This window comes from Lolium rigidum, chromosome 6 (genome assembly GCF_022539505.1).
Source record: "Lolium rigidum isolate FL_2022 chromosome 6, APGP_CSIRO_Lrig_0.1, whole genome shotgun sequence".
Classification (NCBI taxonomy): Eukaryota; Viridiplantae; Streptophyta; class Magnoliopsida; order Poales; family Poaceae; genus Lolium; species Lolium rigidum.
In genome coordinates, this window is record NC_061513.1 from 44,421,973 (window position 1) to 44,437,367 (window position 15,395).

General features: G+C 43.5%; 2 protein-coding genes across 2 annotated transcripts; one reads left to right on the plus strand and one right to left on the minus strand.

The window, feature by feature from the left end:
- Nucleotides 1-3,814: 3,814 nt before the first annotated feature.
- Nucleotides 3,815-5,904, plus strand: LOC124662213 (transcription and mRNA export factor ENY2-like). Its single transcript, XM_047200080.1, has 5 exons — nt 3,815-3,909; nt 4,084-4,180; nt 4,436-4,530; nt 5,080-5,156; nt 5,506-5,904. Coding segments are annotated over exons 1-5 (348 nt in total). The 5' UTR covers nt 3,815-3,907; the 3' UTR covers nt 5,583-5,904.
- A 993-nt stretch (nt 5,905-6,897) lies between these two features.
- On the minus strand, nt 6,898-9,855 carry LOC124661898 (uncharacterized protein At3g27210-like). The gene is made up of 3 exons (XM_047199785.1): nt 9,438-9,855; nt 8,385-8,465; nt 6,898-7,554 (listed from the first exon to the last, which is right to left on the minus strand). The coding sequence occupies exons 1-3, from the start codon at nt 9,613-9,615 to the stop codon at nt 7,112-7,114; spliced, it is 702 nt and encodes a 233-aa protein (XP_047055741.1). The 5' UTR covers nt 9,616-9,855; the 3' UTR covers nt 6,898-7,111.
- Between the last annotated feature and the right edge of the window lie 5,540 nt (nt 9,856-15,395).

The window sequence follows — 15,395 nt, forward strand, 5'->3', positions numbered from 1 at the left end:
GTCGGAGCCCCATTCCATGGCCAAGCAAAAAGCCGAACACCTCAGGGGCATGGAGTTTCTGCGCCGGCGAACAGTCGCGGAGCCGCGGGCAGCAGTGAGGAGGTTGGCGCGGCGGCGAACAACTATTCTAGGGATGGGTGAGAAGCGGAGGGCAGGCGGTGGTGGAGGCGGTGGCGCGGTGGCGAAGAGTCCGGCAAAGAGGTGAGAAGAGCAAATCTAGGGAAGAAAGTGCGATGTGACGTTGATAGGACTGCCCCACTAGCCCTTTACTTCCGCCGGAGCCCCCGAATGCCCTTCCCCCAAGATCGTTGGGTTTGGCCTGGGATCGTCGGGCGAAAAAATGGCCCAATCCGGCGAAAATTGGGCTCTTGGGGGCGAGTGGGAGAAAAGGGCAAGAGGCGGAATTTCAGATGCCTACTGTCCCAACTCGCAGTGCATGCCGCAAGGCGTGATGGTAAAGACCTTGATCAACGCGAAGCTCTGGAACTAGGAGTCGTGGCACTTGTTTTTTCGTGTGTATATCTGGAGAGGTGCAACCTCTCTTTTATAGGCACATAGGAGGAGGCGAACATGATGTGTTGGGAGATGAAACAAACGAACGAAAAACAAACTGAACATAATACAAAACGTTTCAGCTTATGTGCAACCATTCATGTATGAAAAAAATGAGAAGAAGTCTCGGCTCGAGGCATTCTCACAAACCGCAAAGCGCGTATCATGGCGCGAGGAGGAGGAGGGCGCGTGTAGGATTCCTCTTCTCATGCACATATCACAAGTGAAGCATCCCCTTATGAGGAGGCCCAACTCTCTCTAAACTAGCAAGATACGACTAAACTTTTGTCTCAACCCTTGCCTTGCATGAATGGACTAACTGGACCTTCAGAATTTTTCAGGAACTATGGACTAAATAAATGGGTTGGTCGTATATTAGGCAGAAATTCCAACATATTTTATCTTCGTCAACATGTTCTTGGTTTACTACTCTATTTAATGGTTTGAAGCCTCAAAATGATCTATGTTTCTCTATTTTTGCCATGGTCATCAATCTTCTGCTTGAATCATCATGTATCCGTACTCTGAATATAAAGTATATGCTTGAAGCTTCAGCATTATTTAATAATTTGCAGGGATTTTTTGTAAACACCTACAAACCCCCACTTTAGTCGTCATATCTGATCTTTCAATTAAGATACATGAAGAGAACTCTAAGGAGATCATGTTAATGTGTTTAAGGTATCATTTTTCAACAAACATCAATGAGCATTATACTTGAATATCGTTCAATCATCCTCAAAGACTTGTTGGTGTAATTCCATTAAAATAAGTCATACTACTTTATAAAATAAGATCAAAGTAGATTAAGTAGAAATTGACATTATGAAATGTTGGTTTTGCGATGCAAATGTGAATATCATACGTCGATACTCATCAGTATGGGCATCATTTTACACACATATGGATATCTTCTAGGATAGGCGGCAGTCACCTTTATGGGCATGGCTATTACATTGTTCAATTTGTGTGTAAGCTGACCTATTGCCATATTTGCATGAGTCTCTATGTTTTTTCGCGTCGTACAATTAAACGATTAGTCAAACAGATCATTAGAAAGATATAATACTCAAAAGTTGAGACATATATTTGGCGAGAACATGTATCGCACATGACACTCTAACCTATGGCGTAGCTGCCCCCCTTTCAATATAAAACGTCCATCGGCTCTCCACACCCCCCTGGTATACCTCAGCCGATCGCCCCCTTCCCAACTCACTCCCCACCCCCACCCCACCCCGCCCACCCTCTCAAGATCTTTCCTATCGGTCCACCACGATCGATAAACCCCTCCCCTTGCTCGCCACCGACATTGTTGCCATATTTGCATGAGGCTCTACATTTTTTCGCATCGTAGAATTAAACGGTCGGTCAAATATATCTTTGGAAAGATATTATACTCAAATGTTGAGACATATATTTGGCAAGCACATGCGTCACGCATGACGCATGAGACTCCAACCTAAGGCATACCGCCCATCCCCTTTCAGTATAAAATGTGCATCGATGTAGTCCATCGGCTCTCCATCCCCCCTCCCCTCTCTTAAGACCTTGCTATCGGTCTACCACAATCACCTCCTCCCGGCTCTCCAACCCCTCCCCCCTCCGCCCACCCTCTGAAGAGCTTCCTACCGGTCTACCATTGTTGGTTAGCCCCCTCCCCTTGCTCCGTACCAGCATCGCTGGCAGCCTTTGCACCTCTTGCATGCACGATCGGTGGCGTTGTTCGTTGCCGCTGTCACCCTGGCGTAAGAGAAGATGGTGAGTCAGCTAGATCTAGAGTTTCATTTTTATATATTTTTTTTTTGCATTGTTAAGTGAAAGATGAAGTTCAAAATTTCTATACTTGGAACATCTGTGGAGTTAATGGTTGGTTTCAATTGAAATCATATGACAACTTTGGTGAAAAGTTGGTTCACGCTAAGTTTAGAGCTCCGCGGCTATTGTATAAAGTCGCAACTCTTTCATGTTGGAAGATCTAGTAATGGATGTGACTTGACCAATGGCGAACTTCTTGAGCCACGATCTCTAAAAGTGGACCCTTTTGTGGCCCCACTTATATTGTCTAATCACCGAAGGATAACTAGAGGCATACTTAATTATATCTTATTCACTAATATTGAGGAATTAATTCCTGCCAAACAATAGTTTGAAATTATTTGCTGCCATCAAACAATAATGTTGGAAAGTTATTTTCTTACAAACAATGTTGCGGAATGAATTTCACGATATTGGTTGGCATAAAATAATTGTGCAACATTAATATTTAGTAGCCTTAGTTGATTTCACAACAATTGTTTGGCAGAAAGTAATTCGCTCTAGGTGGATAATGATGTGGAATAAATCTCTAAAAAAATTGCTGTGAAAATATTTGCTGTTATTAAACATTAACTTTGCAAAATCAGTTTCTTCCAAACAATGTTGCATATTAATTGCACAACATTCTTTGGAAGAAAAGATTATGCAAATACACTGTTTGGTAATAGGGAGTAATTTTGCGTCATTTTTTGGTAGAAAGTAATTTCACATCATTAGCTTCCGAGAGAGGATTTAATTTCTGCCAAAGAATTGTTGTGATATCAATTGCTGCAACCAAACAATAATGATGCACAATTATTTTCTGCCAAAAATGTTATGAAATTTATTTTGCAACTTTTTTTTGGAAGAAAGTAATTGTGCAACACTAATGTTTGATAGCAGAAAATAATTTTGCAACAGTTATTTGGTAGGAATTAATTTCACAACATTAGTGATTAAGAGGTAATTAAGTCTACCTCTACTTATCCTTAGTGATTAGATTATATAAGTGGGACCACGAGGGGGTCCACAATTCGTGACGCTGGGTTGAGTAGTCCGTCGTTAATCAAGTCACCTCCTTCCTCCTCCCGACATTTCCACCATGCCAACCCTGCCGCCTCTAGATATGAGCAGGTGACGCTAATGGATCAAGTTTGTGGCAGTGGCCTGGCTGTAGAGTTTGATGACCAGCTCGTGACGTTGCGCCATGATACCCGAGAGAAGATGTAAGCTCTTGTTTCTTTAATGTTCTCCAATTGGTATGAATAGAAGTTTACCCGTTTTTAGGTAAGCTCATGACCGTTTGATTCATAGTGAAAAGTTGACCATTTTCTTTATTTTCAAGAGAAAAGCCCGGAAAAGAGGGCCAAGCCCAGTAACCCGTGAACTGCTGGGCCAACGGATCCCAAGAAACGGCCCAACAACTCGACCAGCCTGTACTCGGCCCCGATCAGAACAGAGCAAAGCCGAACACAGCTACACGACCTCCGAAGCAGAGGAGACAGGAGGAGCAACCCACGAGACGAAGCAGAGGCGCTCCAATCCAATCTAATCCAGCATGTAAGCGAGCCAATCGATTCCCTGCTGTTCGTGCGCGCATCCCGCGATTAAGCCCCCGAGCCACCAATCAGTTCGTGGGCGTTGCTACTTTCTCAAGAATTTGTGGGTTTCCCGGCCCGATTTTGATGCGACGGGGCGATGATTTTATTGTTGTTGTTGGGGGTGTGCATGCAGGAGGGCGTCGATTAACCGGCCGCCGACGCCGAATCAGGAGGAGGATGAGGACGAGGAACGGAAGGAGGTTCCTCTTAGCGAAATCATCAACCTCAAGGTACTGCCTGTCCCCATCGCCCCTGCTGAAATCGTGCAGGAAATTTGCGGTCGCGTCTCGGCGTATTGCTTGGGATTAGGGTTATTGGTGTATTGTAAGCATGCGGTAGTGTTGAAGCTGCTCGTATCATCCGGGTGGGTGGTCATGATTCGATCTGGTTAGGGTTTGGTAGGAAGAGAGAGGAGATGACGGTTTTTAGGGTTCTTTTCTCTGTTTATGCTGTCATTGAGTGAGGCGAGTTTTTGGTCTCTGAAGTTGGTAGAGAGTGGCGAGAAGGAGAGGCTGATGGAGCTTCTCCGGGAGCGGCTAGTCGAGTGTGGCTGGAAGGATGACATGAAGGCTCTCTGCAGGTTTGTCTCCTTGTACATCTAATTACAGTATAATTGGTGGCATGTGTCTGTTTGGTGGGCATATGATGCTCACAATTAATACTAAAAAATCTTGACAACGCAAACTCACAGTAGGCTTGTCACTTTTTGACCTCTGAGTAAATGGATACCAGTCTATGACATCTGCCCTGATTTACATGTTTTATTTCTTGTGTGTTCTAATGCAAAAAATCCGGAGGTACAAGTAGCACAGGCAGCATGTGTGCTTTAAGGCATGGTTTTCATCCATCATCACTTTAACCATTATGTTTTTGCAGAGAATATGGCTATGCAGTTCACCAGTTCTTTATTATTTAAAACAACTCCCGAATAATTCTAAATTACTGAATGCCCTGAACTACAAGTCACGAACCCGTCTGCTTCCTTAAGTTGTCACACTAGAGCATTCTGAAATTTGTGTTATGTTGCACACACCATTTGTCTGGAATTAAGACGCTAGGGTTTTCCCTGAAGAATCTAATCTATCGTCCTTGTGGTCGCTGTTAACTGACGTCAGTTTGTTTTATCTAGGGCCTATGCAAGGAAGAAAGGGAGAAATAATGTAACAATAGATGATCTTATTCATGTTATTACTCCAAAAGGAAGAGGTCAGTGATTTTTATTTGCCCAATTAATTAATTTCTGGTTGCAAAAGGAATGATATTTTGTTCGACTGCACAACAGGTTACTTAGTTCTACTTCTTATGAGATACGAGTCGGACTGTTGGAAGGATCAGTACAAAATATGTAGCCTTTCCATGCATATTTCCATTGTTCTATTTGTATAAGTTGAATGCTTGCCTATTGCAACAGGATTTTGGACTAAGAGAATGTACTTATTTGCACTTGCTTCCCTCATATGTTTTTTTTAGACTTGTCTGTTGCTGCGCAATGTTAGGATGATAAGAAAGTGTTTCTTTCATGATTATCATTGTCTCCTTTTTTTTTCTGAAACAGCCGCGGTGCCTGGTCCAGTGAAGGCGGAGTTGCTGCAGCGCATCCGATCCTTTCTCATGTCTTCCTCGCTTTGGTAGTTTATTTTTATACTGTTCAGAACTAGCGTGTAGGAAGGTCAAATCACCGATCTCGCAAGGGGTAATGCAACAAATCCAAGAATATGTAACGGATCTGGTGATCTCTATGATGCTGTAGACATGTTTCTCGGTCAGGCAGATTGTTGGGCCTGTTGTCTGGCTGTACCATTACCGCGTTGTATTCGTAAATCTAACCTCCCAGCGTGTAATACCACATTGTGTTGTTGCTTCAATGCCACTTGGCGATCTTAATTAGTACTCATGTGTCAAATGTCAAACCTTATTGAGTGATTGTGTTGTGAAGGCCCTATAATGTTGTCCAGTACTAGTATTTTCTGTATCCTGCTTTATTGATTGGACACGCATGTGCTGCCAAAAATGATCTTATTTGCTGTCGCTTACTCTTTTTTGGGGCCAAGCAAGAACACACACCACTTTTTGGTTGTGTTGTGAAGGCCTTATAATGTTGTCTGATTGTAGTATTTTCTGTATGCTGCTTTATTGATTGTACATATATGTGCTGCCAAAATCAATTTTATTGGGTGTGATTACTCTTTTTTGGGTTCATTTGAACCTCTAAATAATTGGTTCACAGTAGGGTAAAGAAAGATATTTAACAGGACTGTTGATTTAAGTTTGTGTTGCTTTCATTTGAAATCATCAAATCAGTAACGTTTCTGATATTTTCTGTAGCTTCTCTGTACTGCTTCCGTATATTTGTTCGTGCTGCCAAAAATCATAGTACTTATTTGCTGTTGATAATACTTTTTGGTTCATCTGAACCTCTTGTAATATGGTGTAGGTTAAAACTGCTGGCTGTTATTTAAGCTTTCTGTTGCATTCTTGTTAGGCTTGAATATAAAACCGTCATATTAAGCCAAACATCATCAAGGTAGTGGTGTATAATCACCAAAATATCCTGGGCAGCTACCATGTCCTTGTCATCAGTTGGATCAAAGCACTGCATAAGCACGTAAGCAAAATACCCAACTAACTACGTGTCTGGTGGCTCGATTTGTGCCGCCGATGCCACCAAATCACAGATGCTGCTCAGTCTTGCCGTGATCCGCGGCAGAATTGCCAATGGAGAAAAACAAAAAGGTCCTGGACAATTGGCATCTGGATACAGAAGAAATCCATTTGTCTAGCATAACCATTTAACCAAGTTGGCCTAAAAAAGGTAGCCAGAAATAGACCAGCCAATCACACTGAACCCCTGAAGAACATGACATGGTAGGTAGGCACCCCGCATGACATGCCACATGCACCCAATATCTGACCAATTGCTGGCAACTGAAAAACACATCCATGGAGATCAGAGGAAATAATATATGCACAGCATTTCTCAAGCCAGATTCTAGATACAGCACATGAATTCCCGGAGTAACTATTCTCTTGATTATTACAAGGATATAGCACTCTCAGCAACTTGGCTTTCTTTACAGTAATTCGATTCAGGGGCCGCATCAGGTAGTAGTACCATAGATGATACAGCTCGGAGAGGGGGCACACTGGAGGCAGCAGCGCTGTCAAACAGCAACAGGCCCAGGGCCCATCTTCTGCCTCCCCTCATCTTCTTCCAAGGTCATGCTGTGGACAAAGGTCGGCAGGCAGCAGTGGCCGGTGTACCAGGACCTCTCCTTCCGGATCCTGGCTTCTCTGGCGGGCGTCGGTTCGGTGCTGCAGCCTGTGCTCGACTCAGACACCGGCTTCTCAGCAGCGTCAACGGGTTGCGGCTGCTGCTTGCTGCTATCTGGTTCTCCGGTGGCGGTGTCAGTGTTCTCTTCGTGGGCGTTCTGCATCGCCTCTTGCAGGAGCTCGGATAGTTTCCTTCGTCCAGTTGGTGAAGGCTCTGATGATTTAGAGTCATGTTCGTTGGGTCCCTGTTCGTTGTTAGGCAGAAAAACGTTGCTCATCACAGTATTTGCTCTAGGTTGATAATTCGGAGTGCTGCCACGGGATGGAGTGAAATCTGCGTAGTACAAAGAAAGCATAATGTTATGATTATGGTTGTTTCACGGATTGAACAGATCATGTTATCTGGTAGAAGATCTAGTAATCCACTAAGAGAACCTCCGAGGTCGTCATAAATGACAAGCATGAGTGTCATATATTCTCAAGATTTGGCAACGAGTTATATAAAATTAAGGACCACATGGGATAGGCTAGTCCAACTGAAAGTTGGGGGGTCCAATGCAGCTCATAACCTATGTGATTATGGGTGTTGCGCGGATTGAACAAATCATATTATCTTGTACAAAATCTAATTATCCACTAACAGAACATCTGAGGACGTCATAAATAGCAGGCTTAAGTGTCATATATGCTCAAGATTTGGCAAGTGGTTATATAAAATTAAGGACCACATGGGATAGGTCAGGTGCAGCTGAAAGTGGGGGGTCCAATGCAGCTCATAACTGTTGGATGCCAAGAAGCATGATCATGCCAAACCACGAAATCAAAGGTCTCAACCGCTTGTCTCAAGATGCAATCGGTGCCTAAAATAAGCCCCTTGGATTCTAGTGTGACAAATAAAAGTTGCATCATCAGTTCGTCATGAGCTCAATCATCAGAGAACATGCAGTTTGGACAGAACATAGAGAGCAAACAAACCACGTGCTACCATGCTAGAGATGATATTATATAACAGCCTCAAAAGGGAACAGCATGAACCAAAGCACCGGCACAATTGTAATGCCAGCATGAATAGATGGCATTATTTGGCTGCAATATTATAGCACTCTAGCCGTAGAATGGAATCATTTTAGATAATTGATAAAGCATGCCTAGCTATGTGATTACCTCCATTCACGCTGTGAAAGTCATCCTCACAGTCAGAATCTAACCACCCTCGAGACTCGAAGAACATTTCGTCCTTGCTACCTGCAAATGAAGTTCTGTTAGCTCCACCCTTCATAGAACAGAAACAAACAAAAGTAGGTATTGATTGGCTCGATCAAGAATATTGCATTAACATTAACTATCAAGAAAGACAGCAGATTCAGCTAAATGATTTTAAAAAAAACTTCCTCAGAGTAAAGAATGCACAAAACCAAGAATTTACATACTTAACAGACGATTCACAATTCATGGCAAAGATTAGATCTCAGATAAAGTGGTACCAAAGCCGAACCCAGTGCTCTCAGGATATTCAAATAGGAGTACCTACGAAGCAAGCTCCTGATTTGGAGCAACAAGGAAAGACATACGGGAGGGGAACTTTATATTGGCAATTTTAAGGCTCAATCAGAAAATAAGGACAAACTCATGTCCTAAGATAAGAAACTGGCTACAATAATAACAGAGCTATCAGATACAGTCTTTCCATATCTGCAGCCTGCAGCAAATAGAACATCCTAATTCAGTGAAGTGCCTGGTTTCTAGGGGCAGGATAAACCGTGACAAGGATTCAGAGAAGTTTTGCTAGAACTTCAGATAACCTCTGCTGAATCCAGACAGAACAAGTCTATTTTTTCCTTTGTTCCGGTTATTAATTAAGCAAATTCAGAACTGGTCCGTCTGCGTGGATAAAAGTTTCTTCCTGTCAACCATCAGCACTTACTGGAACAAATCCTTGAAGGGGTCATAATAAATCATGATCCACAGCCCCTTATTACAACTGAACACCAGTATCCTTCGCTATCAAATCCTTTGAACGCAGACGCGAGTAATAAACCAATAAAGAAACCCAAAAGGGCCCTTTCCACATAAAGGACCGACTACCCGTATGATATGATGGATTCTTTTACCCTGGTGAAAGATTAACTTTATGTAACTGATGATCAAGCACGCAAGAATCTGAAAAGACCGACTTTGGAAGAAGAGGGGGAGGAGGAGGGGGGTGGACCGCCGTACCAGAATCGGGGCTCCTGCTGTGGCCGAACCCCGCCTGCCCCTCCTCAATCTTGCGCTTGAGATCAACGAGGACGTCGCCGACCGCGGCGCCGCCCTTCCCGTCCACCGCCCCCTCCTTGGGGAGCAGCTTCTGCGGCGTCCCGACGTCGTCCTTGTGAACCGACGCGCAAGAACCCATCTCCTGTTCTTCTCCTCTTCCCTCCGCTCTTCAGACCACCGCAAGAACAAGAAACATTCCCGTGCACGCAGAGCAAGGCAGGGATGGTGCTGACGCGAGAAAAGAATCAAGAAAGTGGAGGAGGGCGAGGGAGCACGAGTTCTTGGGGGGAGGGGAGAGGGAATGGCAGAGGAGGGAGGGCGTGGGAGTGGGGAGTGGGTTTTTTCTTTACTGGAAATACTGCGGTGGTATCGGAGCAGCCATGGTCGCTCGGGTCTCGGGATGTGGACGGCGAGAGAGAGACAGAAACTGAACCGGCGTGGCGCTGATGGACGACCGCTCGCGGTTCTCCGGCGAAATATAACAACACACACGAGAAGGCGAAAATTTCAGAAAAGACTTGTTTTAGTCGATAGAAAAAACTGGGCCTCATGTAAAAAAAACTAGGTCTCATGTCAAAAAGAAAAACTGGGTCTGCTCGCGAGAAGACGTAGTATCGCAGCGTGTACCTAACTTCCGACGCGTAGCTGACGGCGAACTAGAGTTGACACGAGATACAATCATTTAGCTTTGGCGTCTCGAATTTCCTATGACCTCTTCGATTGAGGTGGTATTTCTTTGTGTTTGTCATGAGAAAAATCTTCTTGGTGATGCACACGGCAACGACAACGTGAATCCGGTGCTGGAGATCAAGAAGACGAGCTCCTCCTCTAGGGAACGAGAAGGGGTGTGGTGCAAGAATGGAACGAATCTACCTGAGGGATAGATCTACGTCCCCACCGCCACCGGTGTCAAAGGGGGGTAATGGGGATTTTTGGTTGGGGCTAATGGAGGAGGTGACCCACAGCTTTGCCGCGCAAGGCTGCTGGAATTTCATGATCTCCTACCATCTCGCGCCGAGCTCCCGCGAACATGGCGTTGCCACCTGATCCTAGAAAAAATGTTGTTTAGGCCATTCCTACCGGATGGAGTCTTTAAGACCTGTGTAGGTCATAACGCAGACCCTATCCAACCATCCGATCACTCTGTTTTCGTTTTCAACAGACCTATTTGGAGGGGATACGAGATACTAAACGCGCCCCAAACACATATACGACATCTGTTGGAGCAGTTATCTGACCTAGGCGATGCAAAGTAAAGTTAGTTTTTAGAGCATTATCCCTATTATACATCAGAACGACTCCTGCTAAATAACAACACATGGCAGAGAAAGAAAATTCAGAAGAGAGTTGTTTTAATGGATAAAAGATAGATTCTGCTCACGAGAAGATGCATTTTCGTGGCATACCTAACTACTGGACGGGTAGCTGACGGCGAGCTAGAGTTGACACGACGCGATTAAACCATATATTTCTATATGGCACCTAAATTTTTATATGACGTCTCCAACGAGGTGGTATTTCTTTTGTGTTTCTCATGAGAAAAATCTTGTTTTGGAAAACGGGGGAGCAGTTAGGTCGTACACGGGAGAAAGCGAGGTTTATTACTACGGGGTTTGGGTTCATTGACATTTCTTCTGCCAGGACTGTCCTACTCCTCTCCTCTCTCTTTCCTTGTAGAACGGTGACGGGGGCCGTGAGACTTTGACATTTTGGAACACTTTGGAGTGTGAGCAATTGGCTAGCTTGTCCAACTATGGTTATAGTACCAGTGGCACTGTAGCGGCCTATCTATAGTTTTCAGACAACATGGAGAAATTGGCGAGATGTGCGTGACTCTTTGGGATAGGACCACCGAGAAGATATTGCTTCAGCTAGCAAGGAGCAACGTGCTGTACGTCCATAGACAGGAACTCCCTCCAACCTCAGTTCAAAACTCCAGCTAGTACCATTCTTGTGTACTCCGCATGCGTGTGAGTAGATATCTTTCACGTCAGTGACTCGGCGCCCGATCGTCCAGCCACGCCTGTAGCCGCACGTCTCATAGGTTTATTATTATAGCAATATTTGACCTACTAATAAAATTGACCTAAGAAATTTTTTCAAAGGGTGATGTAGCACCCCAAAAAAGTGTTGTATAGGACACCTTGGACAAAAACTCGCTCCAACATGTGATACAAAAAAAATTAAAGGGCAATTTTTTAGACGAGCGCCTTCAAATATACTTTTGGTGCCGCCCATATACAACACCAGGGCCTACTGCAAAACAAAATACGACACCCCGCGGTTCGTCATTTTGTCATTTCCTAGCTCCTCCCTCGTGCAAACTTCCTGCCTAACGCCGGCCGCATCCTGCCTAAATCCGGCCCGCTAGCTCCGGGGATTCACTAGTCATTGTTGTATGGTCGCGCTTCGGCCCTGACCCGCCCCGCCTCCTTCGGCAACCTGAGATGGCTGGAACGACCTGTCGCCATCGTGAAAACCCGCAGACCACCGACCCAATTCCGGCTCGCCACCGCCCTCTGTCAGTCGTGTGTGGGGCCACGCCACCTCGAAGAGCGTCGATTTGACGGCCGAGAGGTTCTGCGAGGCCCAGGTCCGATAGATCAACGGGTCAACCGACCGCCTCCGCCGCGACACCCAACCTCTGGCCATGTACCACGCAACCTCTGCACCATCGTCGATGCATCGAGGCTACTACAAGCCTAGCTCCACTGAGGCTCTGACCTGCCGTCAACAAGGTCTCCAGTAGCGGTGCCAGGACCATATTACTGTGATGTCAAACTCATTGTATCTATCTATTTTACATATTTTTCTTAGGATTTTTCTAATACATACAAAGGATTTGCCCCAATCCTGTGTAGTCAATTGACTACACAGAAACCCTCTGGCTCCGCCACTGAAGGTCTCCTACCGCCACCGGCCAACGACCTCTGCCTTGCACACGAGCTGTTTAGACACTTTGTGTCAAAGGTAAGTTCTTTCTTCTTCTTTACCAAATTTTTGTCCTAAAACTGCTCTTTTGTGCCCTATTTTCATATCACCTGCTGAAGATGCTCTACCTGGTTGGTTTGGCCTACTAAATATATCACGGTGTAGATTTTTCTCTATCACCAGAGACAAAAACACAAGAGGAAATATCTCATTACATAGTGCCTGGACTGATCGCTGCAGCCACTAAGTCGCAAAATATGTTTGTGTAGTCCTCGATGATAATAGACGTGCGTTTTGTTCGTAGCACGTAACGTGCACGTCCATTTCTTCAACAGAACCACTGCATGTTGTTAGAAGAGTCAATAATATCCTCTTGGGTGTAACAATCCCCCCCACGCATCCCATTGGCTCGTACCGCAAAACAATATTGTTCCCTGACGGGTACCTTTTGTCTCCATATGAGAAACGGGAAGGAAACGACACGAAGAAGGAAATTTGAGATAGATACGAAGACTGAAAAGTTGCTCTTTTCCGCACATTTTATATATCAACATGTGTGTAAAGTAAAGTTGGAATAGGATATATATTGTTTTAAAAAGGTTGGAATATGGTGCTTCCAATCCGAACGAACAAAGGTCTAAATACAAACTTCTAAGAGTGAATTCCACTATTTACCGGGCATTCATGTCTTGTGTGCAAACTTTTACCAAATTTAAAAATATGTATGCATATTTTATCAAAAGTTAAGAGCTGTTATCACTCACGTTACCAGACCGGTTCTAAGATTTCTTATGAGCATAATTTTGTTAACTTTATCCAGCTTTGAGAGCAATAGAGGCTCGATGATATCTCACGGTAAACTGTTATCAGGTTCCCATTGTATAGCTATGGTCTTCATTCTTCAAGATTACCCCTTCGTCTGTATTTAATGACGTTCATGTATTTCGTATTTTTTAAGTTGAAGTAATTTTAGCAATGATATATGAAAAAATGTGCCATGAAGCGTGTACCATTGGAAATATTTCTTGAATATGATTCTACTTTACAACAAAATCCACACTTTGTTGGTCAAGATTGAATCCTAAAATATGTACGTGTGCACCATGTGCTTAGAGATGGATGGAGTAATACTATAACCTCATGCTGCCACTCATTTACTTACAAGTATTATTTTCATTTATTGCCTCATATTTACTCGCTGGTTTTTGTTTTGTACATATCAAATATTCTGTATTATCATGCTTTAGAAGTCCTCATTTACTGATATTTTGGCAACAAAACATCTATGTCATATATCTGAAATTTCTAGATAATTCGTTACCGAACATGAAATTCTGCAACCATCGATATATATATATAATATATGTGTCTGCATCTTTCAGTTTAAGATGCATTTGTTTTTATTTAAAAATGTGTGCCTGGCCTGATCTCAATTGTTTGTAGTTTTATTTTGAACTAACCCTTTTGGGAGCGTTGTTGTGGATATCCACCCGCAGTACAACTCCGGGTGAAAACCCTAGACCTGGCGATCTCGACGGCGGCGGTGCAGTGTATCGTTACCCTCTTGGGGGCATCATCATGGAGCCCCAATTCGACTTGGTCTCGCGTCAACGTCTTCGGTGGCAACCTTGGGTTTTCTATGTTTTTATTGTTTTTTCTTTGATATGTTTTGTAAAAGGTTCTCCTGTGTATGTTGTATCGATTCAGTCGTTGCAACTTTATTTATAAAGCGCAACCAAAGTTATTTCGAGGGGGAGGCAAATTTACACAAATCTATGACAACTTTTATAAGACAGAGTGAGTACCATAAACTCCTCAACATGAAAATAACAGCGCTTTCTGCATAGAAAGCATCAGACGAAGATCAGGGAAAAGAATGCGCATGACACGTAACCTCAAATAAAAAACGCATGATAGTACGTAGCGGAAGAAGGGTGACACGCAATGTCGGCAATGAAAGTGATACCGACGGGACCGGCGTGATAAGCTGCATACGTGCGCGTCCATACCGCGGGAAACGGCGCCAGTCGGCGTGCCACTTGCACGGCCCGGTTTAGGCCGGAATATAGGCTCAGTCTTGATGGAAAACGACCCATGAATGGTGTTTTTATCCTGAAGAGTCGAAAATATATAAACAATGGCTCATGTATACACACTGGAATACGTTGTACATACCGCATGCCGGAAATAAATATTTAAAAAAGTGTACTTCCTCCGGTTCATATTAATGGACTCTACTTTATCTAAATTTGTATGTATCTAGTTAAGATTTTAACTAGATGCATTCATGCATATGCATCTAGATAAAGTTGAGTCTATTAATAAGAACCGGAGAAATTACTTCTATCTTTTATCCTTATTAAAAAAATAAAATTTGATAAACTTTATAAAAAAAGTAGCAAAATATTTATCATTAAACTGCTATATTATGAAACAATATTTAAAAATATATTTGTTGATATTAATTTAGTGTCATACGTACTGCTACTTTCATTAGATCCACGCACTATGTGTATGCGGTTTAAGATAAAGATGCAGTTGGTGGTCTTTTACTGCTATGTGTGACATCGGTTCAAAGCATAGATAGGACCCATCCAACAGATGTGTAAAAGTCTTCCTCCACGATTGGTTACATGGTGTTCACTGCTGATTGGCTTTGCATGTGACATGTCAGAATAGAAACCTTATTTTCATAGAGAAATCCAACTTGAACCAAACCAAGACACTGATTCGGTCTTCTATGCTGAAACTATGAATCGATTCGCTTCTATATATTGTATTGAACCGGTTCATAGAGCTCTTTGAATCACTTTTCCACCACATGGTGGCTGGCCTTATAAGTTGATCGAATTTCTCAAAAGATTTAACTTAAAACTAAAAATACATTTATCTGAGGATGGAGGGGGAATAGAAAATGCAAATTCACAAACCAAACGTCACGGCTCATGAATCCAGATGTTTCATAACCTGCACTTGAGGGAAGACGAG